Here is a 27,606-nt window from a genome sequence, read left to right as displayed (position 1 = left end):
CTACAGTTCTATTCTGGAACATTTCAGAAATACATGTGAAACTCCATTGTTTATTGAAATGGAAGACCACACAGAGTATACACTGTGCCAATCTGCACAAATCAACGTAAATATTTTAATGTGTAAGGGTGGAGCCAGAATTAAGCTGCTCCACAAGAAAAAACGAATGGACATAGCAGCGCTGACTCAGGGCCCTCAGAAGCAACTATCAAGCCAAGAATGCAGTTATTTTGGGGGTGTCATAAGCCAAACACCTCCTCGAAAGCACGTCCCTGATTGCAGTTACATGTGCATGCCATTAGCGCAATTGCACATACTTTCAATCAGCTGTTGAATATGCACTGTTCATTGCTTTCATATTAACATAGGATGTCAATAAAACATGGAGGCCCCATTTAGCAAAAATGCTTTTGAACCATAAACGCGTGACCGGGGCACTAAGCAAAGAACATCACTTCTCGTATAGTAGGCAAGTTGCCCCGGTGAAAGGCAGTTAGCTTGGCTCTGTATGGAGCCGAACTATGGGGGTTCAAAAACGTGGATGAGCACAATTTTTTGAGGGATTTGGTAATGCTCCTCCGTAACACCCCATTAACACCTTTAATTTATGACATGGGTAGGCGACCGTTCAGAGCAATTGCTAGGCTATGCCCATTGCTTTTTTGGGCACGCCTAAGGCGTACTGAAGAGCTTACCAACTACGCCTCAGCTCTAACGCAGGTAATGAATTTGGATGTGGACCATAGGATCAAGTGGATATCATATGTGAAGAAAACTATGATGCAACTTGGCCTAAAAGAATCATGGGATACCCAAATTCCCCCTAGTAAGGTGGAACTTAAGCGTTATTATTGGGATTGGATTGGTAGCCAAGAGCTCAGCAAACCAATTATGGGGAGATTGACAGAGGAGTTCCTTATGTTTAAGCAAACTAGAAGCCTAGAGCCCTACCTAGACGTGATCCAGGCCCCACGAGATAGTACTCCGTATATTCAGTTTAGGTTCGACACGCTCCCTGTTAATACCCTAATGGCAAAGTGGCAAGCAGCTGAGAACACAACAGAGAGTTGCCACTGCTGTGGTGCCCCGGTTGAGTGTGTTGCTCATGTCTTGTTTGCTTGCCCTGCCTACAACAAAGCAAGGATTAAATGGTTAAAACCAATATGCAGTGACATGGGCACCCGCGATCACCGGTTTGCTCAGCGCATTTTAAAATCTGACCCTAGTGTTTTATTCTCATGTGGCGTGGCCAAGCCCTACGTGGTGTGACTTCAATTTAGGCAATTGTGTCTCTAGCGGCAGTTAAAAAAAACTGTGTTACATAATATGTGCTAAAACCACAGATTATATTGGGTTGCTCTATTATTTATGAATACCATTTATGATGGATATAGCACTAGCACTTTATGTACTGACTATTATGATGGACTATGCCCCTTTTATCTTTCTTGTTTTGTATTTTTATTATGTCTATTGAGTACCTGGGGTGGAAGGGACTCGTAGAAAGCGACATGTCCATATTCTTCTATGATTAATGTTTTTAGTGAGACTTGTTTTATGCTTTGTATTTTAACATGCTACTAATAATGTCATGCCAAGATATTTTTTAAACAAATTTTTATATTTAAAAGATATTTTTATTACTGAAGATATATTGTCTTATTGTATAAATGTCAAGTAATGCTTTTATGATACATGTTGTCGAATAAAGCTATTTGAAATTAACTGAAAATAAAACATCAATTAAATATATTTCATTTTATTATAGCTCACCACTCGGAGTTCCCTATTTTAACAGAAACATGGTTGAATGAATGCTCTGGTCCAGCCAATCTTACTGCAATCGTGCAAGGTTATTTAAACTTTAGGGAATATTGCATATCTAGACTAGGAGTGGCGGGATTGCTCAAAATCTTCTTCCGCTCCCTGATTTTCTAACCAATGTATGGCAGTTAAGAAAAATCTAAAAAGTGTAGAGAAAGAACTATCACCTGGAAGAAAATGGCATCTATAAGAAAACACTAAAAGAAGATTATCACAAATTCAGTTAGCAATCCTGTACTTCAAATGGTGCCTCTAAAATTGAACAGGCTAAAAATTATTTGAAGGATTTTTTTTCTGGTTGTTAAAAACATGATCTTGGACTTTTCTCTGCAGGGTCACCCATAAACATTTTGCCTAAACCCTCCTATTTTCAGGACCCATTTTTGTTGGCCTTGAGGACTGTGCACACTTTACTACTGCTAACCAGTGCTCAAGTGCTTATGCTCCCACCTTTAAAAATGGCTAAATTGGCTTACACTCAATGGGCACATTTAATCTACTCGAAAATCCCTAGTAAAGTGTTCTCGGGCCTGTAAATTAAATGCTTCTAGTGGGCCTCCAACACTTATTGTGCCACCCACTTAAATAGCTTTTTTAAACATGTCCCAAGCCTGCCATTGCAGCCTGTGTGTGAAGTTTAAAACTGCCATTTCAACCCTGCAAAATAAGCATTTTGCCAGACCTAAACCGCCCTTTTTAATTCATATGTCACCCCTTGGGTAGGCCCTAAGAAGTCCACAGGGCAGGGTGCATTGCATTTTAAAAATTGGACATGTACTTTTAAGTTTTGCTTGTCCTGGTTGTGAAAAACTCTCTAATTGTTTTTTCACTATTGCAAGGCCCATCTTTCCCTTTGGATAATAGTGAGTTACATTATTACATTTAATAAGAGGTGATTGGAAGCAAGTAGGAAAGTCATGTTTGGTGTTTAAGGAATTATAATTTAAAACTCTCTTTAATGGTGAAGTCGGATTTTATGTCACAATTCTGAAATTGCAACTTTTAGAGAATTGGCATTTTCTTGTCCTAGTCATTTGATGCCTGCAGCCTGTTTCCTGGGTCACATGCCTAGGTGTAATTGGCAGTTGGCCTTTGTGTGTTCGTCCCAGTCAGCATCACTGGGATCAGGGTAGTGAGGCAGGAAATAGCAGGCACTTCTGTAGGGGAGAACTTCAGAAGCTTATCTCACTTCAAAGTGGGCACCAGGTATAAATATTGGACCCTCAGATCTAAATCTTCAGTACACTCCTGGACCTACAGATGAAGGATGCCCTGCTGCTTGAGGCCTGCCCTGCTTGCTGAGAAGGAAGACAAGACCTGCACCCTTCATCCAGGCTGAAGTGACTCCAAGGGTCTGCTGACTGACCTCTTGTTCTGACATACAAGGACGCAACAAGCTCCAGAGGACTCCTTACAACAGGACTCTTCGTGCATGACGTTATACGGTAACCTTTTCAGCTGGACTAACCTGGTCTCTGTATCCCGCACACGCTCTATCACAGTTGGTCTCAACTTGTGGCTTTCAACCGGTCTCACACAGCCAGATAAACGGCTCCCCTTTATACACCTTTGTTTTCTTTACACTTGAGGCAATTTCTTCTTCTCTCAAATCTGGGTTACGCCTTGACATCTCTCTGCCTCATATTCTCACATTGCTCAGAAGTAATTTAACCTGCATTTTGTGACTTGCTTACTATCACTCTTTCTTCTGCTGCTGTTCTTTTTAACTGGTAACATGCTAGAGTCTTCCCTCAACTGAAAACACAGGCACAGATACCAAAGTTCTGAGCAACTGCAGTCTCACCTCTCTGTTGCCTATCCAGTTACAGTCTTGGAGAAGGAGGTTCACAACCTATGTCTTAATTTCCGAAAATGTATTTGCTGCTGGATTTATCTCAGTCAGGTTTTCGACTTTTACTAAGTATGGAGTATGTGACTTGCTTCGGAGGATGTCTTTTGTATCATCTTAGGTCAGAGGGGATCTGCTGAGCTGATCTTGCTTGATCTCGCTGCAGCATTTGGTACTGTTGCATAAACATAGTCTTTGGTTTAGCTCTACAAGGTTTCCTTTTCCATTCACTGGTGACACGAGTGAACTTAGTTAAATACACCAATGCTTAATGTGAAAACAGGTCATTGTAGCCCATCCGAACTCCACCCAATGCATAATTGAAGTTGTGTCTATGATTTTGGGTTACTAACAGTCCCTAAACAGGGATCCAGGGACACTGTGGTATTAAGAAACAGACCTTTTTCCTTCTTCTCAATAATACAAACAGAAGATGCGATAAGAGAAAAAAACTTTGAATAAAAAGTGTGTTTATTTGAACAGGTGAACCCTGTTGCTCAACACATCTAAAATAACCACACAGAATATGGTTAAAACAGCACAAATGCATATTGCCAACAACAAGAATAAAATTAACATTACTAACATGGTTAAAATGTCATCAAAAAACCTAAAGCCTACTTCTATGCGATACGCTAGGAGAGTATGGAGAGTCGAATAACATGCATCTTAATTTTCTTCGGGACGAGGAGCGCACTGCATACCTTATTTATAGCAAAACGCTTTCATTATCAGGAGTCAAGGAGGCCGTCTTCCCTGCGAAAGGCAGACACGTGTTCCGCATAGCATCAACTCCTGCTGGGCTTAGGCTCGATATCCACTTTCAGTAGAAATTGTGATTCGGCGTCAGCATCTCTAGCAGGAGGTCTTGCAGTATCTGGCTTGTGATAATCTGGGACGAAGGACCTCTCCTGACAGGTGGTCAAGTGACAGTGCTTATATACTGTATCTTATCTGATATGGAATTTACATTGCCACCTTTGGAATGTTATACATTACCAATAACCTTTAAGACGCATTCCTTTATACAAATAATATTAAAATATGACAATTGAGACTACACTGTTTTGGCTACTGTTCTTTGTTTGACATGGAAATTGAGATGATAAGGCACTTGTTCTAGACTGAAGTCGCATCAGGTGTTTTGTTTATGTCTATATCTAAATGACTTGACACTTTCATTGTTCTTGAAAAGATAAGGACAGACAACATCTGCGTCTGCCTTGACGGTTTTACAGAAATACAGAAAATGGAGTCGCAGCCTACTTAAAAGGGAGCCTGGCCTTATATCTTTACGTCTATATGATCTCGCCCCATCCTAATTTACAGCCTGTTTGAAAATGGGATTTGCGAACCAGCACTGGATTAGGTGAAATTGTTTCCTTCCAACCTTAATCAATCATGACGCCTCCTGATTGCTCAGACGAAAGGTTAATAAAATGTGCGGAGTTCCTCATGGCTCTTTGTTGAGCCCTAAGTTGTTCCATCTTTACGTTTATGTAACACTAATTAGAACGTTTGGGTCTAAGGCACTGTCCTAGGCTGATGATACTCAAATTGTGGTGTTGTTTACAGATTTGTTTGTGCTACCCATGACTGCTTTAATTTTTGTGTGCCCGCTATTGCCAGATGGATGCATATTAATTGCTTAAAGCTCAATGATGACAAAACTGAGGTACATCTTTGGTGACCATGCCGGTGTCTGGTGAAGGGGCTTGGTGGCCTACTGAGCTTGGCTCAACTAGAGTCCTCTTAAGGATTTTGAGGGCCCCGGTCAACACATATTTGGGGGTCCCTGAAGGAAACAAACTTGAATTTTATTACCCATTTCCTACTCGTTCAACCCTGAATGATGCCAAACAATTGCCCACTTTGCCAAATGCCATAAACATCTCTCTGGGCTTCACCATGTTGCGTTATACTCAATCTAAGATTCTTGGGATAATTGTTTTTCACAAACTCTTCTTGTCTACCCTGGTAAATCAGATCACTAATACCTGTTTTTCCATCCTTAAGCTTAAGGAAATTCTTACAGACTCTGTTTGAATAAAGGTCATTCAGTCTTTAATTATTTTCCACATGGACCATGGAAACTCTATATATTTAGGGTTACCTTCATGTCATATTAAGCCTCTTCAGATCATACAGAAAGCAGTGACTCGCACTGTACTAAGACTTTCTTATAGCTCATCTTTTCTTAGATATCTGCATTGGTTCCCAATTTTAAAAACAAGGCTTTGTGTATGGCTTTTCACACCCTCCAAAAATCTGAACCTCTATTTGAGATGTCAATTCATTTTCTATCAGCCTAAATTCACCCTTAGATCATCAAGTGCGAATCTGCTCATCTTGTCGCAGTTTAAACAGTGCAGGATGGGAGGACGTTCTTTTTCCCGACTTGTGGAGAAGTGGTGGAATTCCCTTCCAACTGACCTGAGATCCACTGAATCTTTAATCATTGTGAGGAAGAGACTACAAACCTGGCTTTTTAAGTTTCCCTAACTTCCAGGATTGACCCTGCTATAAACCTTGTGCAGTACCAAGACACCCTTTTGGGTGGCAAAGTGTTTTAAGCACTTAATAATATAACATTTTGCCATTGAGGCAGTTGCACTGCAATTGCGGCTCAGGCAGTTGGACACACTTGTCATTGAAGCAGTTCTAAACCCTTTTCTCTGGTGCAGTTCCACCTGCTTCCAGTGGATATGTGTGAATGCGCTTTTCATTGAAGAAGTCCAACGTACTCGCCATTGATACAGTTACATGCGTCGGCCATCGCTGTGGTTCTAAGTGCTAGGCATTGATGTCGTTGCATGGGCCTGCTTATTAACACAATTCTAAAGGCACATAATTAACACTATTGTTTGCAGAGGTAGGCAACTTAGTTGTACATGTTCAAAGTTAGCTTTACTCTATATTTTCTCACTTAATGTAGTTACACCTAATTGCATTGAATGCAGCTGCAAGCGTTCACAGTTATTTACTTTGTAAGAAGTATTAAGTCACCTACAGTATTGTTAACTCACCTGAACCTAAATCACTTTCACATGATCCTACTAAATACCTATGCACAAAGGTTGGCCATTGATTTGCATTCGATCACAGTAGATTCAAGGAGTGTGGTCTTTGTTTATACAGTTGCACTTATTGGTAGTCATACATGGCTGAAAGTGGCTTTTTTACAGGTTGTTTGAGATGATTTATTTATTTTTCTTCCTTCTAGGCGGAGATGCTCTTTTGGGCCCTTATCTTCCATAGTAGCCATCTTCTAGCAGGTATGAAAAGCTCCTATTTTAAATGGCAAGGCTTTTCCTCTCCCTTCCTCCCAGTCTTTCCTCCCAGTCCTCCTCTTACTGTACTCTCCACTCCTCATACTCACATCTCTGCCTTCTTTTTCCCTTTTAGCAACTCCCTCGGTATCTGTCGCAGCCCCCATCTTTCGTGCCCGGCTTGAGGGCGATGTCCTGCTCGGCTGCACTTTCACGCCCAGGTCTCTGGTCCAAACCTCCAGGCTGAATATCCTCTGGTACCACTACTATGAAGATGAGACCCATGTTGTTCACCACTACAGCAACAGCCAGGACAGTAACGTTGCAATAGAACCCCAGAACCCTTCGTATCGTGGACGGGCCTTGATGCAGCTCAGCCAGATCCACCATGGCAATGCCTCACTGAAGCTCTCCAAAGTAACCGTGGGAGACGCTGGGCTGTACCGCTGCATCGTCACCGAGGCCAGCGGCATGGCTTATGCTGAGACTGTCTTGGAAGTGTATGGTAAGTCTTGCCAATAGCACAGCTTTTTAATGCTCTGCTTTTCTAGTTATGGCCTAGGCACAGCTAAATAACTGTTCCACCAGCCTCTTGTTTTCTAAAAAATTCCTAATGAAAAAATATGTATGTGTGCCTTCACCAACCCAGCAACCCAGATCCACACTTGCTCCCAGCCACCAACTGTCACCTACTCCAGAAAATGGTCTCCAATGTGGTCTGGGCCCTCTGCCTTCCCCCTCCTAAAACTGCAGGCTGATACCTAACCTCAACCAGTGGACTACTGCAGGGCTTGTTCTAGGCTGGGGTTTTAGGCTTATCATTTTAAATGCAAAGCTACAAGTCCCAGAACCTAGCATATATGTAATTTAAGCACCACAGCACACTAAAGTGCCACATATAATATGCAGGCACATTGCACCACTGCAGAAGGATCTGCGTGTCTGCAGCTTGGAAGGACTGGCCGCACTTCATACTCTCCACGGCCTCCTTTTCTGGCACCGATAGCAGACATAGGACTCATAGGGCTGCGTTTGACAAGTCTTCAAGGTAGGACCATTCCCATTCCCTTCCTCACCCACACAGACCTGTCACAATGATTATCACCATACTTATTGCTCTATAAAGGCATACATACCTAAACCGAGAAAAGTTACAAATTGTTATGTCAACAGTGGTCTAAGAACAGTGATAAGATAGACTCCAATGATATCCACTCCCTGTTCTGGGAAACTCAATTTCCAGACCTCCTTCACAAGTACTACCCACCCCCAGCCCAAGACCACCTGAACAAGGTCCGATCAGCCAGTTGTGACTTCATTCATCCTGAGTGCTCAACAGACTGCCACTCAGGAAACTACTAAAACAAGCATTGGCATAGCAAATAGTTCTCACCTTTGGGACCTTATAAGTGTTTAGCCATGCAATAGTTGATGTTGTTGCACCAAGGATATTTTGCTGGATAACAAAACACTTATAAGGTCCCAAAGGCGAGACCTATTGGTTATGCCAATGCGTGTCTGTATTGTTCAAAATAGGAATTCCAACGGAATTCAATGGACAGTACCAGCAAGCAAAATCGGGTCAATGAAGCAATTTGTAAAAAAAATATTTTTTTCCCTTGCAAATTAGAAAGATTTTCAAAAACCTAGCAACTAGGTCTGCTAGAAGTTTGAGGGAAATAGTTAACTTGCATCTTCGTACTATGCATCGCTTACGATGCATGGTTATGGCGTCTCTCAGCAATTCATAGGATTCTAACAGAGCAAACGAAACTGTGGGTATCTTCTGTAGTTACTATTTATTTGGCATTCGCGGTGTTTTGACGAGAAAATTGTGGATTAAAGAAAAATAATTAGTTGTAATAAAAAATGTGCCACTAGATGGCACCAAAGTAAAAGAATTGTGAATTGGAAACTAGACATAAATTCTGTTTCTCAGAGCTGCAGTGATCGGGGTTTAATTTTGAAACGTGCAATTTACGTCAAATGATGTGTGTTCTCACATTTTTTAAAACAGTGTTTTTAATTGTAGAACAAAGCCTCCAGTTCCGTGAAAGTAAGTGAGAGTCTATAAAAGTACATCATAAATCCACAATTAACAGCAATAAAAAAAGCGGCCAACTGTCAACTGATGTGTTTTCAAGATAACATTTTCCATTCCATATGATCGTTCTCAAAACGAGGCCGTATTTAAGTAAATTGCTGCAAAGCACTCAAACATGATTTGTGCCGCTACTTTTGTTACCTCCCCGTGGGCAGGGGCGCAGTTTAGTCTCGCGCTCAAAGTTAGAAAAAAACCAGTGGTCTCGGCATTGTTAAAGTTAGAGCTATTGGCATTGCTCATGACATTATTTTTGTTTATGTTTTTAAAACATTGAAAGAAACGGCATTGTTATTTACAATGTCAATAGCTTAATCTCTCTCAAATGCGAGACCTATTGCATTTGCACCCACACACAGAGCCACCCACACAGAGCCACCTACACAGAGCTATTCACATAGAGCAACCCACACACAAATAGTCACCCACACAGAGCCACCTACACACACACAGATTTACACACACAGAGACAGAGCCACCCACGCATAGAGGGACCTACAAAAAAAGCCACCCACACAGAGCCACACACACAGAGGCACACACATACACACATACACACACACACATACACACACACACACACACACACACATAGAGCCTCCCACACACACAGAGCCTCCCACACACACACACACAGAGCCTCCCACACACACACACAGAGCCACCTACACACACACAGAGCCACACACACACAAAGCCACACACACACAGAGCCACACGTACACAGAGCCACATACACACACAGCCACACACACAGAGCCACACACACAGACATACAGAACCACACAGACACACATAGATCTAGACACATACACATTATCCTAAGAATTAATTGTTAACTAGAAAATAAATACATAACAATACCTATTGGACTTAAAGAAGCTGCAGTGAGAATGTAACATAAAGCAATTTCAATCAACCAAAAAGTAGCCTAATATATAAAAGCCAAATATCACACAGTTCCTTAATGTAGCGGCGTCACACCCTAGTAAAACAGGCAAAGTAAAAACTGGACAAAATATAGAATAAAACACAAACAGATTATTCCAAGAATTAAATATTGCCTATAAAATAAATACATAACAATACCTATTGGACTTACCTTAAAGAAGCTGCAGTGAGAATGTAACATAAAGCAATTTCAATCAACCAAAAAGTAGCCTAATACATAAAAGCCAAGTATCACACCGTTCCTTAATGTAGCTGCGTCACACCATAGTAAAACAGACTAACTAACCTTGACACGCTGCACGCAGATGACACGGGCCGGTGTAGACCTGTAAAAGAAACAGAAAAATGCATTAGATGAGAAAGATAGACAAGATGGCTTACCTGACACGCAACCACCAGCATACATACCGGGCAAAGCACTCCTTGCATGACGCTGCACGGAGACGACACGGGCCAGGGTAGACCTGTAAAAGAAACAGAAAAATGCATTAAATGAGAAACATAGACAAGATGGATTACCTAAGACCCGCAAACAGCATCATACATACCGGGCAAAGCACTCCATGCAGGACGCTGCACGGAGACGACACGTGCCGGGGTAGACCTGTAAAAGAAACAGAAAAATGCATTAGATGAGAAAGATAAACAACATGGCTTACCTGAGACATGCAAACAGCAGTATACATACCGGGCAAAGCACTCCTTGCACGACGCTGCACGGAGACGACACGGGCCGGGGTAGACCTGTAAAACAAACAGAAAAATGCATTAGATGAGAAACATAGACAAGATGTCTTACCTGAGACACGCAACCAGCAGCATACATACCGGGCAAAGCACTCCTTGCGCAACGCTGCACGGAGACGACACGGGCCGGGATACACCTGTAAAAGAAACATAAAAATGCAGTAGATGAGAAACATAGACAAGATGGCTTACCTGAGACACGCAACCAGCAGCATACATACCGGGCAAAGCACTCCTTGCACGACGCTGCACGGAGACGACACAGGCCGGGGTAGACCTGCAAAATAAACACAAAAAAAATTACATGAGAAATAAAGACAAGATGGCTTACCTAACACCCGCAAACAGCATCATACATGCCGGACAAAGCACTCCATGCACGACGCTGCACGGACACGACACGGGCCGGGGTAGACCTGTAAAAGAAAAATGCATTAAATGAGAAACATAGACAAGATGGCTTACCTAAGACCCGCAAACAGCATCATACATACCGGGCAAAGCACTCCTTGCACGACGCTGCACGGAGACGACACGGGCCGGGGTAGACCTGTAAAACAAACAGAAAAATGCATTAGATGAGAAACATAGACAAGATGTCTTACCTGAGACACGCAACCAGCAGCATACATACCGGGCAAAGCACTCCTTGCACGACGCTGCACGGAGACGACACGGGCCGGGATAGACCTGTAAAAGAAACAGAAAAATGCATTAGATGAGAAACATAGACAAGATGGGTTACCTGAAACCCGCAAACAGCATCATACATACCGGGCAAAGCACTACTTGCGCGACGCTGCACGGAGACGACACGGGCCGGGGTAGACCTGTAAAACAAACTGAAAAATGCATTAGATGAGAAACATAGACCAGATGTCTTACCTGAGACACTCAACCAGCAGCATACATACCTGGCAAAGCACTCCTTGCACGACGCTGCACGGAGACGACACGGGCCGGGGTAGACCTGAAAAACAAACACAAAAAACATTAGATGAGAAAGAAATACAAGATGGCTTACCTAAAACCCGCAACCAGAATCATACATTCCGGCCAATACACACCTTGCGCGACGCTGCACGGAGACGACACGGGCCGGGGTAGACCTGTAAAACAAACAGAAAAATGCATTAGATGAGAAACATAGACAAGATGTCTTACCTGAGACACGCAACCAGCAGCATACATACCGGGCAAAGCACTCCTTGCACAACGCTGCACGGAGACGACAAGGGCCAGGGTAGACCTGAAAAATAAACAGAAAAATGCATTAGATGAGAAAGATAGACAAGATGGCTTACCTGAGACATGCAACCACCATCATACATACCGGGCAAAGCACTCCATGCACGACGCTGCACGGAGACGACACGTGCCGGGGTAGACCTGTAAAAGAAACAGAAAAATGCATTAGATGAGAAAGATAGACAAGATGGCTTACCTAAAACCCGCAAACAGCATCATACATACCGGGCAAAGCACTCCATGCACGACGCTGCACGGAGACGACACGTGCCGGGGTAGACCTGTAAAAGAAACCGAAAAATGCATTAGATGAGAAAGATAGACAAGATGGCTTACCTGAGACACGCAACCACCAGCATACATACCGGGCAAAGCACTCCTTGCACGACGTTGCACGGAGATAACACGGGCCGGGGCAGACCTGAAAAAGAAACAGAAAAATGCATTAAATGAGAAACATAGACAAGATGGCTTACCTAAGACCCGCAAACAGCATCATACATAACGGGCAAAGCACTCCATGCATGACGACGACACGTGCCAGGGTAGACCTGTAAAAGAAACAGAAAAATGCATTAGATGAGAAAGATAGACAAGATGGCTTACCTAAGACCTGCAAACAGCATCATACATACCGGGCAAAGCACTCCTTGCACGACGCTGCACGGAGACGACACGGGCCGGGGTAGACCTGTAAAACAAACAGAAAAATGCATTAGATGAGAAACATAGACCAGATGTCTTACCTGAGACACTCAACCAGCAGCATACATACCTGGCAAAGCACTCCTTGCACGACGCTGCACGGAGACGACACGGGCCGGGGTAGACCTGAAAAACAAACACAAAAAACATTGGATGAGAAAGAAATACAAGATGGCTTACCTAAAACCCGCAACCAGAATCATACATTCCGGCCAATACACACCTTGCGCGACGCTGCACGGAGACGACACGGGCCGGGGTAGACCTGTAAAACAAACAGAAAAATGCATTAGATGAGAAACATAGACAAGATGTCTTACCTGAGACACACAACCAGCAGCATACATACCGGGCAAAGCACTCCTTGCACAACGCTGCACGGAGACGAAAAGGGCCAGGGTAGACCTGAAAAATAAACAGAAAAATGCATTAGATGAGAAAGATAGACAAGATGGCTTACCTGAGACATGCAACCACCAGCATACATACCGGGCAAAGCACTCCTTGCACGACGTTGCACGGAGACGACACGGGCCGGGGCAGACCTGAAAAAGAAACAGAAAAATGCATTAAATGAGAAACATAGACAAGATGGCTTACCTAAGACCCACAAACAGCATCATACATACCGGGCAAAGCACTCCATGCACGACGACGACACGTGCCGGGGTAGACCTGTAAAAGAAACAGAAAAATGCATTAGATGAGAAAGATAGACAAGATGGCTTACCTAAGACCCGCAAACAGCATCATACATACCGGGCAAAGCACTCCATGCACGATGCTGCACGGAGACGACACGTGCCGGGGTAGACCTGTAAAAGAAACCGAAAAATGCATTAGATGAGAAAGATAGACAAGATGGCTTACCTGAGACACGCAACCACCAGCATACATACCGGGCAAAGCACTCCTTGCACGACGTTGCACGGAGATAACACGGGCCGGGGCAGACCTGAAAAAGAAACAGAAAAATGCATTAAATGAGAAACATAGACAAGATGGCTTACCTAAGACCCGCAAACAGCATCATACATAACGGGCAAAGCACTCCATGCACGACGACGACACGTGCCAGGGTAGACCTGTAAAAGAAACAGAAAAATGCATTAGATGAGAAAGATAGACAAGATGGCTTACCTAAGACCCGCAAACAGCATCATACATACCGGGCAAAGCACTCCATGCACGACGCTGCACGGAGACGACACGGGCTGGGGTAGACCTGTAAAACAAACAGAAAAAATGCATTAGATGAGAAACATAGACAAGATGGCTTACGTGAGACACGCAACCAGCAGCATACATACCGGGCAAAGCACTCCTTGCACGACGCTGCACGGAGACGACACGGGCCGGGGTAGACCTGAAAAATAAACACAAAAAAAATTACATGAAAAAGAAAGACAAGATGGCTTACCTAGCACCCGCAAACTGCATCATACATGCCGGGCAAAGCACTCCATGCACAACGCTGCACGGACACCACACGGGCCGGGGTAGACCTGTAAAAGAAAAAGAAAAATGCATTAGATGAGAAACATAGACAAGATGTCTTACCTGAGACACGCAACCAGCAGCATACATACCGGGCAAAGCACTCCTTGCACGACGCTGCACGGAGACGACACGGGCCGGGATAGACCTGTAAAAGAAACAGAAAAATGCATTAGATGAGAAACATAGACAAGATAGGTTACCTGAGACCCGCAAACAGCATCATACATACCGGGCAAAGCACTCCTTGCGCGACGCTGCAGGGAGACGACACGGGCCGGGGTAGACCTCTAAAACAAACTGAAAAATGCATTAGATGAGAAACATATACCAGATGAGTTACCTGAGACACTCAAACAGCAGCATACAGACCGGGCAAGTCACTCCTTGCACGACGCTGCACGGAGACGACAAGGGCCGGGGTAGACCTGAAAAATAAACACAAAAAAACATTAGATGAGAAAGAAAGACAAGATGGCTTACCTAAGACCCGCAAACAGCATCGTACATACCAGGCAAAGCACTCCATGCTCGACGCTGCATGGAGACGACACGGGCCGGGGTAGACCTGAAAAAGAAACACAACAAAACATTAGATGAGAAAGAAAGACAAGATGCATTACCTGAACGTGGTAGACCTCAAAAACAAACACCCCAAAAAATAAATTAGCAAACAAGAAATGTAAATAAACAAAGATCGCTTACCTTAGAGGTTCGGAAATCGCTCTGTACATCCCAGCAAGAGACACGAATAAACACGAGAACGTGCCTGTAAAAAGAAAATATACAAACACGCCCACCAGTGTAAAAGGGACGGGGCTTAAAAAAGAGAAAGAAGCGAAAAAACACACCCCCGAATCCGAAAAAGACGGGGCTTGTTTCGACAGACAAAGCTCTTCTCCAATGGCTGACCAGCATTTAAGAAGCCAGCCACTGGAGAAGAGGGGCGAGTTCAAGCCCCACTACTGAAAAACATTAAATCTCGCAAGCAAGACTTCGCTAGCCGAGACCTAACAAGGGGGTTGAGAAGCATAATTCATGCGCTGGAAGGCTTAATTAGCCAGGATCCACGCGCTGCCAGAAAGCTTACGAGGAGGGAGGGGGTATTGAGAGAGGGAGAGAGGGGGGTGGAGGAGCATTGTAAGGCTTAATGAGCCATTACAAAATCCTGATGGCAGCTTTGCATGCACGTTCATGCGCGCGTAACCGAAAGCTGGTGGCCGGCAAGAGCCTTTGGAAGCACTTCGAAAAGCCACTGACTAAATGTCTCGCAGAGCAGCGCATGCGCTAACTCAGCAAGACCTAAAAATTAGCAAATCTGGAAAGAAGGAAAGAGCAGCTTGCACAGACCAATCAGAAATTTTACTCGTTGCTATTAGAGGAAAAAGCACTAGTAAACAAGCTCTCCTTAAAGTTTGATGCAAGCCTCCTGCTTTGTGTGGTCTCTTCACCTGACATGCCATCTGCTTTTCTACTGACAATTTCCTTTCTTTCCCCATCTTCTCTCTGCTGCCTCTTGGAGCTGACCGCACCCTGCCACTCTCACTTCTACCTTTCTCTGGTTATGAGAATCATTCTCTGCCTACCCAGTGCTTAATTTGTAAAATATTAAGTCCAGGTGCTCAAATTTTTGTAGGATGCCACACCACTTTCCCCTGCTCCACCCACTGACTCCACCCACTTACTCTATTGGCTCCAACTGCATCCTCAACTGGCACCACTGAAAGCCCGATGTAATACCCAATCTGAATTTCAGCAAGGGAGCTTTCCTCAAGTAAGATATTGATACAAGGTCCCACCACCCCTGAGGAAATGTATTTAAAAATGAAATCAATGGTGCATTTAAAGCACAATTTTGGAGTAAATTGGCTAAAATGATTAACAGGGAACAAGTTCGAACATGTACACCAGGGTGTATGTCTTTATGTCATATAAAACATGGCCACACCATCACCTTTCGCACAAACCACTTAAAACCTTGGTGCGTAGCACTTTTATATTATAGAGTGAGCATGCTTGCAATCATGAAGAATACAAATAAAATCTCTAGTGCTGCAAAATTTTACACACCAAAAACCTGCATACAGATATTAGAAACACTTCAATATAAGTCAGTTTAAAAAAAGCTGGAGTAGTTTGGAACGTGTAGAAAGTGGAAACATGCAGAAAGAGATTATAGCTTTTCTCTATGGAGTGCAAAAATATATATTTTCTCTGCTCGTTTATGTAAACTATTAAAATAAAGCAGAAGAAAGAGATAGCAAATGCTGTAATATGCTGCTCTAGATGGACTTGTTGCAGCTAAGCAACAATACGTTCATGTCACAACTTAATTTGTGCCTGCGAGAGGTGTGAAGAGGTATGAATGGAAATAGAGGCCCTCAGCTTTAGCCCTCTCCTTGTTTACACCAATGAATAAAAGGGAGAGTAAATGAAAGAAAATAGCAGCCTAGGATCACTCAAATTGGCTAAGTAGGGAAGCCAGCAGTGATCCCAGGTTTTCAATTTTCACTGCAACTCAGACACCAACTGGGCATGTTTTTCTGACATCAAAGGGTAACATTTTGTCCTGAAATACGATAATATAGCAAAGGTGACAAGCGGAATTTATTTTCTTTTTAACGGGCGTACGAGCTCTTCATGAAAGGGAGATCCTGAAAACTCTGTGGCTGTCTTGCAACTAGGTTGGTGAGCTGTCCTGAATAACGGCCAATTGGCCCCATAACATGTGCCACTGCTTCCTTTAGCCAGTACAAGGTTTTCTGAGCGGAGCACACTACGTTGTGGGACTTCTAGTTTCACTTTATAAGATTTCAAGAATGTGTGCTGATGGCAGAAAAACAAGACTACCTGAACATGCTACTCAGGGGCAGATCCTCCTGTGTCCCCCTCCCACATGCCCTACCCTGGCCAGTACCCTCAGTATGACCTATGCCCCCACGACCACCTCACATTACGATCAGGCCCTTGCCCCACGTATGCCTTAGATTTGCATGTGGCTCCCTTACACTCCAGTTTGGCGTGCAAACCCCTCGCACAGCTGTCTGGCTTCTGCTCCATCACACTCCAGTCATGCTTGTAAAACCCCCTTCAGTCAGGGTGTGCTTGTACCTCCTTGGGTCCCAGTCTAGTTTGTGGCCCTTTCCGCTCCAGCCTGGCATGTGCAACATCCCCGTCGTTATGGCCCAGTCTGGCTTGTAGCCTTCAGATACTTCAGTCTGGTGGGTCACTGCTCATGAAAGCTTCCCTTTCTTTGTCAGCTTTCCAATAATAGCTGGTCCCTAAACATCCAACTGACTGAAAACATGCAGTCTCTGCGACCTCAGGGATCTAGGTTGAGAAGATTTAGTTACTCTCACCTGTCCCTATGCAGAAGCAGAAGAGAGGAGTCTTGCGCTCTGAAAAAGGCCTCCCCTCATACCGGAGGGAGCACTATTCACAAGTGATAAGGCCATACAACTCCCATTCTAAACAAACCAATTCACCAATTAGTGCAGACTCAGCAGAGGTAAAACATGTTTACAATAGCTCTGCTTGTTAGAAGCTCTTCAATTCCATTGCATTGTGGTAGCTGTAGTTCTTTGCATCACACATTCTTTTTTTTTTGTAATATTTTTATTAGAAACCGTTGGTACACAATAAAATACAGACAAGGGCCTACAACCACCAGGGCCGGCCGCTATAGAGCCCGAGGGCCCGCAGTGCAACGTCACATATTCAAATGAACCAGAAGCAAAGCTCCCGGCAGTTCGTGAGCACATGTAATAGGCCGTGGCCATAGGCCAGGAGCAATCGGAAAAAACAGTTTCATTTTTTATTAAATATAAAACACACTCAAGGCAATGAGAGTCCGAAGTAGCAGTGTGCTCTTCCCGGGACGGGGAATAACATATAATGTCCAAAGCAGTTCCTGTCCGGAAGCTGGAGAGGGGGGCAATGGGAAAACAAAGCATGGAGCACACATCAAGCCCTCCCGCGGGACGCGCGGCTAGGGGGTTAGAGCAATATCGACCTCCAATGGCAGAGGCGGGGTGCAGATACGTCCCCGATATAGATTCCACGGACCCCATACCCTAGACCATTTCCCTGGCTTACCACTCGCCACATACACTGTCTTTTCCCTAAACATACACCAGTCCATATTCTCCTTCCATACATCAATCGTGGGCGGCCTCGGGGAGCCCCATAGCTGTGCAATGTTACGCTTAGCCACCATGTACCCCAAGGTCACCCACTGCGTCTGTGCCGCATTACAATCATTCGGTTCCCAGACATTCAACAAACACCGCCTAGCCTCTGGCAACAGGGCCACGTGCGTAACCCCCTCCATTACGGTGTGGATACCGTTCCAGAATCGCACAACCTCCGAGCATTCCCACAATATATGAAGGAACGTGCCCGGCAGGCCACATCCACGCTTACACAATCCATCCGTCGAATAACCCATACGCAGCAAACCGGGCCCTGTGACATACACTCTATGAAGGATCTTCAGCTGTACAAACCGTAGGCGGGCCGGGATCGCCACCTCTTTTGGGGAGGCCACCGCCGATACCTAGTCCTCATCATCCAATTCCAAGCCATCGCCCGTCCATGCCTCCCTCAAACGGAGCAGCAAGTCAGCACGATCGTTAATGAGTTTCTTATAAATCAGGGAAATAGTGCTGTCGGGCACGTAGCCGTCCAACACTCTATCCTCCAGTGGGGAATACTCGGGGATAGCCGTAGCATCCGGAAAAACCGAACAAAGCGCATGGTAGACTTGAGCGTACCGGAAGTATTCTCCATCGTTTAATTTATATTCAAGTTTAAGCATTTCGAACGTTTTGAAAGATCCCTTCGCCCATAGATCACCCACCTTACATATACCAATCATATCCCATTTCTCGAAACCTTTCGATCTCCACAAACAGCCCAACCGCCCAGAAGCATACAACGGCGTCGCCCGAGTCAAGCGATCCCTCCACCCCATCGCAGCATTCGCTGCGTGCCACACACGTACCGCCACCCGCGTGGGTCCCGTCAACCGCGTGTCCTGGGACACCGAGTACAGCGCCCTATTATAGTCCCCACCCGGAAGCAGGAGTTTATCCATCTCGAAGGCCGGGTTTAAAGCAGGACCATACATCCCGTGGTTCACCGCCACCAGCTGAGACGCCCAATAGTATCGTTTAATATCGGGGAGGGCGACCCCCCCATCATACCAAGGGAGCGTCAACTTGGCGAGAGCAATCCGCGGCCGCCCGTCCCAAAACAGTTGGCGCTGCAGACCCTCTACCTCCCGGAAATAACGGGCCGGCACGACATCAAGAGTATTTTGCAAAGCATACAAGAAACGCGGCAGCGACATCATTTTAAACAATGCCGCCCGTCCGAGCGGCGAGAGCGGAAGTCGTCGCCATCTCGCTACGTCGGCCTTCAATCGTTGGAGGGGAGGCAGAAGGTTTCGCTCATAGCGAACCGCGGGGTCCAGTGAGATAAAGATCCCCAAATATTTGAACCCTGGGGTAACAATCTGAACTGGGCAATCCCGCGGCAGAAGGGGGGCATCCCCCGAGAGGACGTAGACGCACGACTTGGCCCAGTTGATGACCAGGCCGGAGTTGCGGCCAAAAGGATTCAGCACATCCACCAATACAATTAGCGACCGCCGGGGAGACGTGAGATACAGAAGGATATCATCCGCGTAACGGGAGACACGGTCTTCGAATTCCGGCGTCCATCTAATGCCTCGCAACGACGGCTCCCAACGCAACCAGGCGGCGAGAGGCTCCAAAGAAAGTGCAAAGAGAAGGGGTGATAGCGGACACCCCTGCCGCGTACCTCTCCCCAGTGCGAAGGGAGCCGACACCCTACCATTCACCACCACCTGAGCCAGTGGGTCAGCGTATAGTAATTTTACCCAACCAATAAACTCCGGCCCGAACCCAAATTTCGCCAACACGGCCCAGATATATGGCCACTCCAAAGTGTCGAATGCCATAGTAGCATCCAAAGATGCCAAGATGGCCGGCTCACGTATGAATTCCACTCTAGCAAGCACGCCGTGCAACCGCCTCAGATTTAGAGCAGTATTCCGATGGGGTATAAAACCAGACTGATCCTGATGAATCAAGTAGCCCACGACCCGAACCAGTCGGTTAGCCAACACTTTAGCCAGAATTTTGGGTTCCGCGTTCAACAGCGAAATGGGCCTATAGGAGGCGCAGCGATCTCGCGGCTTCCCCTCTTTGTGTATCACAACTATGCTGGCGAGGCGTTGGTCAGGGGGGAGGAAGCCCGCCGCACGTGCCGCCAAAAACATGTCTCGAAGATATGGTGCTATCTTATCGGGACGCAATTTGTAGAGTTCGATGGGAAGACCATTAGGACCCACCGCTTTACCCGAAGCAATCGAGCGAATGGCCAACGCGATCTCATCTGACGACAACTTCGCCTCCATCAACACCGCGTCTGGCTCCGATAGGGCTGGCAATGCAATGTCTCTAAGCAGGCTATGGGAATCCTCCTCCGATCGCACCGAGACCGGAGAGTATACTCCGCGGAAATGAGCCGCGAAGCAGTCAACGATCTCAACCGGGGCAGTCACACACACTCCATCACTCCTCTCCACAACGGGCACCACCCTGCTAGCTCTCTCCTTCCTATCCAACCAAGCGATCAGTTTTCCGGCCTTATCCCCCACATCATACAACCGCCCTTGCTGCTCTCTACTCATCTCTTTAGCAGCCTCCGTGACTAACGCTCTGTAATCTGACTGTTTGAGGCTGAGGATATGCAATTTCTCCGCGGTAACCCCACTCTCCAAGTCCTCCTCCATTACAGCTATTTCCGCTTCCAGGCGGACCACCTCCGCTCTCTCGCACTTCTTAGTATGGGAGATAAGGGACAAGGCCTGCCCCCTGACCACCACTTTATAAGCCTCCCATAGGGAGACGGTCGACGACACCGACCCCACATTATCAGTAAAGTAGTGATCAGTGGACTTGACCAACTCCGCGCGGATCTTAGGGTTACGAAGATACCAGGTGCTAATGGGTGCCACTCTCCCCTCTGCCCCTGAGACAACCCTCAGCTGCAACCATTTAGGGGAATGGTCAGAGATACCTCGGGCCAAATGACGCACCTCCCCAATCATTCCAGCTTGGGTCGCCGGCATAAGCATATAGTCAAGTCTCGAGAGACTCCCATGGGCCCCCGAGTGAAAGGTGTATTGCGCCTGCCCCGGATGCATCAATCTCCAGCAATCTACAAGTCCCAAAGTGTCCAAAAAAACCCCCAACCAGGCCTGAGCCCTAGGGAGATCCCTGGGAGGGTGACGGTCCTCCAACCCGGAGACAACGGCATTAAAGTCACCACCCAACACCAGAACCCCCCCAGGGAGTCCCAGGACCAACCTCCCCAAATCAGCAAACGTAGCCGTCTGTAACCCCGGAGGTACATACACAGTCACGAGCGACACAGTCCTGCCCTCCCATCTCCCCACCAGCGCCACATATCGTCCCCTATCATCGTGAAGCACCTCGTCCACTTCCAATGGGAGAGAGGCCCTAACCGGAATACCCACTCCCCTAGAGCCAGAAGTGAAACCAGAGTGAGCGGCAAGGCGATAGCCCCTCCTATTTAGGGCCTGGAAGGAGTTCCCGATCAAATGTGTCTCCTGCAGGAAAACAATGTCGGGCGAGGTTCGTTTCAAGAACTGCAACACCACCCTGCGCTTGATCCTGTCCCCCAGACCGTTCACATTCCACGAAAGGATTCTCAATCCCCTACCCCCATCCCACTCCCGCACATGATACCCACATCCCGGAGAGCACAACCCGGAGAATTCACCAGAAAACTTCACATTGCCTTGCAAAACAAGAAAACAACCATCCCCAACAACCCCCCTCCCCCACAATCCCAGAACAACAACTCCCCCCTCCCTGCACCCCTGCTTGAGCCCAAACAGCCCCCCCAACTTGCAGTGTGCCTGTCGCCCTAACCTATACCACAAAAAGAACCCCAGAAGGAGGAAAGGACCCCAATAAGCTCCCCACAACCCCCAGGCACTTGAAGGGCATGATGCACCAGATTAAAGTACAATTGAGCCAAGGTGCAAAACCTCGCCAGTCTAGTCCATCACCAGGAACAAGGCTCTAGTCCCGCTCCACCAAATCCCGTCCGTTTGTTTTCCGCCATCCGACTGTCTCGGTCCTGTCCCCGCGGCAGGGCATCCAACCAGTCTCCAACTGCCTCCGGCCGGTCAAAAAAGTGTGAACGACCCTGGAACTCAACCCGCAACCTCACCGGGAACAACATCGCGTATTTTAACTCCATGTCCCTCAAGCGCCGTTTCACACCCAGAAATCCCAGCCGCTGTTTCTGGACCGCTTGCGTGAAGTCCGGATAAAAGCTGACATTGGAGTTCTCAAACTTCAGCGGCCCTGCCACCCTCGATGCCTGAAGGATAGCATCTCTATCTCGAAAGTTGAAAAGTCGGGCAATTATAGGCCTCGGGGGAGCACCCACTTTGGGCGCACCACCCGTAATCCTGTGGGCCCGCTCCACCGCAAAGAACTTACTCAATCCCTTGGGCGCGAGATGATTTATCACCAGATCCTCCACAAATAGATCCGCGGCAGATTCCTCCGATCTTTCCGGCACTCTGATGATACGAACGTTATTCCGTCTAGCCCTGCTTTCCGAGTCCTCAAGTCGACGATCCGTCTGGTCACTGGCAAGCCGCAGCCGGCGGACCTCCGTCTGCAGGGCTGCCACTTCCACAGTTAGGCTCGACGCCGCTTGAGACAAGGAGTCGACCCGATCGTTGGTTTTGGACAGGTCTGCCCTGACCAAATTCACATCAATAAGGACCGCATCCAATTTATGCGCCAGGGTATCAAACCGCTGACCCACCGCAGCCTTCATCTCCTCAATGGCGCCCATAACGTCCTGCAGGGTCAAATCTGACGATGGGCCCGAAACCTCTTTAGCCCTCTCAGGCGATTTATTCAAGCCACTGGGGGATCCCTTCAGCTGCGCATACCGATCCATATTGTTGGCCTGTGCATAGGATCCCCTCCGAGTCGACTTGGGTTTCGACTTGTCACCGTCTAGTCTAGTCGCCATCGTCCGGAGGCCACCAAGGTTGGCACTCGTCGAAGCCGGGGACAGGAACCAGTTGGCCAAATCAGTCGAACACTGCAGTCGCAGGCAGGAAGTCCGTGTGTAGCTCGCGAGTCAGGCCAGACACTCCGCCGTCCGCCCTCCTCTGAAACACCGAGGTCCCTCGGCCGATCTCAAAAAAACAGACTCGAAAGCGAAAACGAAAGTGAAAGTGCGGGGTATGCGGCCAGTCAAGCTCAGCATGCCGTTGTTGTTCACTTCGTACCCGGGCACCCCACCAACTCGAGATCGGGACCGCAATCTTCGGAGGGCGACCATTCGGGTTCCCGGCGTCCGATCTGAATTTGGAAAACGGGTGGCACCTCAGCGCGGCTGCATCAGCAAAAGCCCATCAAGTTTACCAGGATTTAGTCAGGATAGACGTGGGAGGTTGCGGAGGCCCTCGAGAGCCGTAAGCCTATGCGGCCATCTTGGTTGCGCGCTAGGCTCCTCCCTCCATCACACATTCTTGATCCCTTAATTTGGTTTCTATTGTAATGGACATTGGGACGTGCACTACTGCAGAGCATGTAGTCAATCAATACAATTGTGAAGTGTTTGAGAATGCACTGCTGAACTGCACAACGCTGCTCTCATGTGAGAGCAGCGTCGTGATTGGGTTGGAGGGGAGCAGAGAAGCATTGAGGCGGCGGCCGGCAGCAGCAGTTGAAGGTAAGTTATTTTAGGTTTTTTTTTTTTTTTTTTTTATTAATTTATTCCCCTCCCACCCCCACTGACCCACCAAGTGTTATTGGCAGTAACCACACTGGTGTTACTCGAGGCAAAATAAATATTTCTTTAAAGTTAAAAGCCAGCAGCAGTTGATGATGAACTGCAGCCGTGGACCCTGCACTATAAAACGATATTTTGCATAATGAGCCTGTAGGAACCTGGGGTCACCAGGCCCTAAGGGCGGTAACGTGGCGCGAGCCGGTCGGGCAACCAGAGGGCTATGTGTTAAGCAACCATACACCACACGCTTCTCATGGACTAGAGTCACACACAATAAGGGACGCCACACCGTTTAAATTATGCAAATACTTCAAGTTTATCCAAGTATAGCTGGTCAGTTGCAGTTCAGGAAATAACAAGGTAATACATGAATCATAATACCATCGTTCAGTACATGCGACACTCTGGGTGATATCTATGCAGTGCCTAACCTCGTTCATGTACCCACGCCCGCTGGTTAAATGCAGGAGATTCTAGCGCGGTGCGCGCTTATGTAAAGTCTGTCCCTGAACAGGCCGTCTAACACAGCGTAATACTGGTAAGGGGGAACATTGGGTTCATCAACATGGCGCCTGTCGAACTGAGCGCTCCTCGTGACCACTGGCCCCTAGTACTGTGAAGCAAGGCATATAAAACACAGCGCTACGCGCAATCAGTTGCATGTGGAAACGTTTGCGTAGAACAGTTATCACAACGCGTTACTCGTAATCAGTCGCATAACATTACTTTCGAGCAGAGCACATAACACAATGCGCTACTCGCATTCCTAGGCATGTAACTACGGTCGAGCAGAGCATATAACACAGTGCGCTACTCGCGTTCCTGGGCATGTAATTACTTTCGAGCAGAGCATATAACACAGTGCGCTACTCGCATTCCTGGGCATGTAATTACTTTCGAGCAGAGCATATAACACAGTGCGCTACTCGCATTCCTGGGCATGTAATTACTTTCGAGCAGAGCATATAACACAGTGCGCTACTCGCATTCCTTGGTAGGTAATTACTTTCGAGCAGAGCATATAACACAGTGCGCTACTCGCATTCCTTGGCAGGTAATTACTTTCGAACAGAGCATATAACACAGTGCGCTACTCGCATTCCTTGGCAGGTAATTACTTTCGAGCCGAGCATATAACACAGTGCGCTACTCGCAGTCCCGGTCTCTCCGGCTGGGGAAGCAGGGTCGGTGGCGTGAAGCGCCACACGAGGGTAATGTCAGTCAGTTCTTTGGGCGGCTTCCAGCGGGGAGGGTGACCGGACTTGAGGAGCGGGTCCCTATGCTCCGGTGCAGTTCACAGAGCACCGCGCTCAGTATTACAGAAGGGGGGACACGGACAGGATCCCTCGGCGGGGTCTCTCCGTCGCGCAGGCAGGGGCGGGGACTCCCACGGAGGGGACAACCCGGGCCAAGTGCGGTGTGGTTTCCAGACCAGCAGGGGGCGCACCAGGGGGGATCTCGGCCTCCGGGCTTACCTCCGTCTCGGCGTCAGCAGGCGTCCGTCCTCACGACGATGGGGGAACTCGGTCCCGATCTTGCGCACCTCCTCACACGGCTGCGACGGCAGCGACGGGGCCCCGGACTTCGCCTGGGCCTCGCGATACAGCAGGGCACTCCTCCAGGCCTCCAGGCCGCGGCGGTGAGCGCGCTGGCTTCGTCGTCGCAGGGGGGGGCTCAAATTAAGGATGGGGGTAAAGTGCTCAGCGGAGCACGCTGCCGGGGGTCCCAGACCAGGGCAGGGAGCGCGGGGGTCACAGCGCTAGTACCTGGTCGATCCCCGGTGAATTGGCAATCGGCTTAGTATTTTGTTCAATAGGGTAGCTTGAATACGCAGTCTCAGCTCTGGCATTCAAGGCTTACAGCTCGCTCTTGTCATGCAGTCTCAGTTCTTAAAGTTAGGTTTCAGTTCTCAGTTGACAGATGAAGTCTTTTGGCGCAGATGTATCTGGCGCCCTTAAGGGGTTCTGTTACAGGGGCAGGGATGGAGAGGGCGACTAGGTCCTTCCTAGTCAGGTTGGCAGAGAGTCTCTGGGTCCTCCTACTACTGGGCAAGATCAGTGGGATTCACAGGGCACCTCACTCACTTAAGAGGCAGTACCTAAATTCTGTCACTCTCAGAGGCATAAGTCCCTGGCTAGGCCCTACCGCCTACACTCCTGGTGGATTCTTCCAGCTCTGCTTCACCCCAATGGCCAACTCACCACAAAAGTTTCCCTCCCACTCTTAAGTAGCCCTAGGTCAGGTGACCTCTAGCCAAGGCGGCAAAAGTAAAACCCCACCTCCCTTCTAGAAGGTTCCAGCTTCTTCCAGGAGCTTCCCCACTCTAACTATGGGACAAAAAGGCGGGCTGGCGTCGCAACATTGTTGTGGGTCCCAGCCAGCTCCTGGCAGCTAGGGTGCTACTATGAAAAACGACCACCCTGCAGTAGCAGGGGTCTGTGGCAGCCATCTTGGGCGAAGTAAGCACCTGCACCTTAACATTACAAAAACGAAAAAAATGAGGGAAAAAGGGCCAAGTCCAACAGAGCCACTTCAATACTTTGTAAACAAATACAGCCTTGAACACTATACAGTTGATGGCAGAAAACAAGACTACCAGAACCTCCCACTCCAGGCAAAATTCACATTCAGGTAGTCTTGTTTTTCTGCCATCAGCTGTGTAACCGTGTTCAGTGCTGTATTTATCTACAAAGCATTGAATTGGCTCATTATGCAAACTAACGTTTTATAGATGGGGCCCACGGCTGCAGTTCTTCCTCCACTGCTGCTGACTTTTAACTTTAAAGAAAGATGTATTTTTCCCCAAAAGTTCAAAGCCAGCAGCTTTGGAGGAAGAACTGCAGCCGCGTGCCTCGCACTACAAAACCGTAATTAGCATAAAAATAGCCTTTACTTACTGTGACTGCGAGACGGCATTTTTAGTTTTAAATAATCTGCGCGAGATGTCTGCTGCACGATTGATGGTAACTTCGGTCGTCGGGTGATGAATTAATACTGTAGCTGCAGTATACTGGGAGGACCGCAGACGAAAACACTGCTCATTGGTCTGACTCTGGGCCCAAACATGATGATTCGCCAAGGAGGTATCTGGGCCAGACTACTATAACATTTTGCAATTGTTCATTGGCAGTGCACTAGGCTAGTGCGCTACCAATGAATGATTGCAAAATGGGATGTGACCTGTGAGGTGTGACGGTGACCTACGCTAAGCCGAGGCAGGGATCCAGGCAGTTTCACTTTCTGGCAGTAATTCGTGCCTCAAAATAAGGCGGGCTGCCGTGCTGCCAACATCCCATTTGAAATATTTTATGCGCGCACAGTCACGTGCAATATTAACACTTCACAGGAGAAACGGTGACCCTACTCTCAACTTAGTGAGCAGCACGCATACATGTTATTACATTACCGTAATAAATTGTTGTGTAAGAGTAGATTAGAGAAATAAGTGCCGGTGCTAAGCACCGGAAAGCACCGGCACAAATTAAGCACTGTGCCTACCCTTTCCAAATCCCCTCTCCATTGCATATCCCATCGCA

General features: G+C 47.1%; 1 protein-coding gene across 6 annotated transcripts in view; it reads left to right on the top strand.

Annotated features, from left to right (window-relative positions):
- LOC146811779 (CD276 antigen-like) overlaps positions 1 to 27,606 on the top strand; it is a 296,310-nt gene that overhangs the window by 130,217 nt on the left and 138,487 nt on the right. For 5 of the 6 annotated variants that reach the window (XM_085618764.1, XM_085618769.1, XM_085618766.1 and 2 more), the window contains 2 exons: positions 6,897 to 6,948; positions 7,079 to 7,447. In XM_085618764.1, the coding sequence (XP_085474890.1) occupies positions 6,897 to 6,948; positions 7,079 to 7,447 (421 nt within the window). Of the gene's footprint in view, positions 1 to 3,084; positions 3,270 to 6,896; positions 6,949 to 7,078; positions 7,448 to 27,606 lie in introns of all 6 variants that reach the window. The other variant, XM_085618768.1, reaches the window with a different exon arrangement.

This window comes from Triturus cristatus, chromosome 7 (assembly GCF_964204655.1).
Source record: "Triturus cristatus chromosome 7, aTriCri1.1, whole genome shotgun sequence".
In the NCBI taxonomy this organism is placed as follows: domain Eukaryota; kingdom Metazoa; phylum Chordata; class Amphibia; order Caudata; family Salamandridae; genus Triturus; species Triturus cristatus.
The sequence above is the reverse complement of the archived record's forward strand: the minus strand, read 5'-3'. Positions and strand labels throughout refer to the sequence as shown.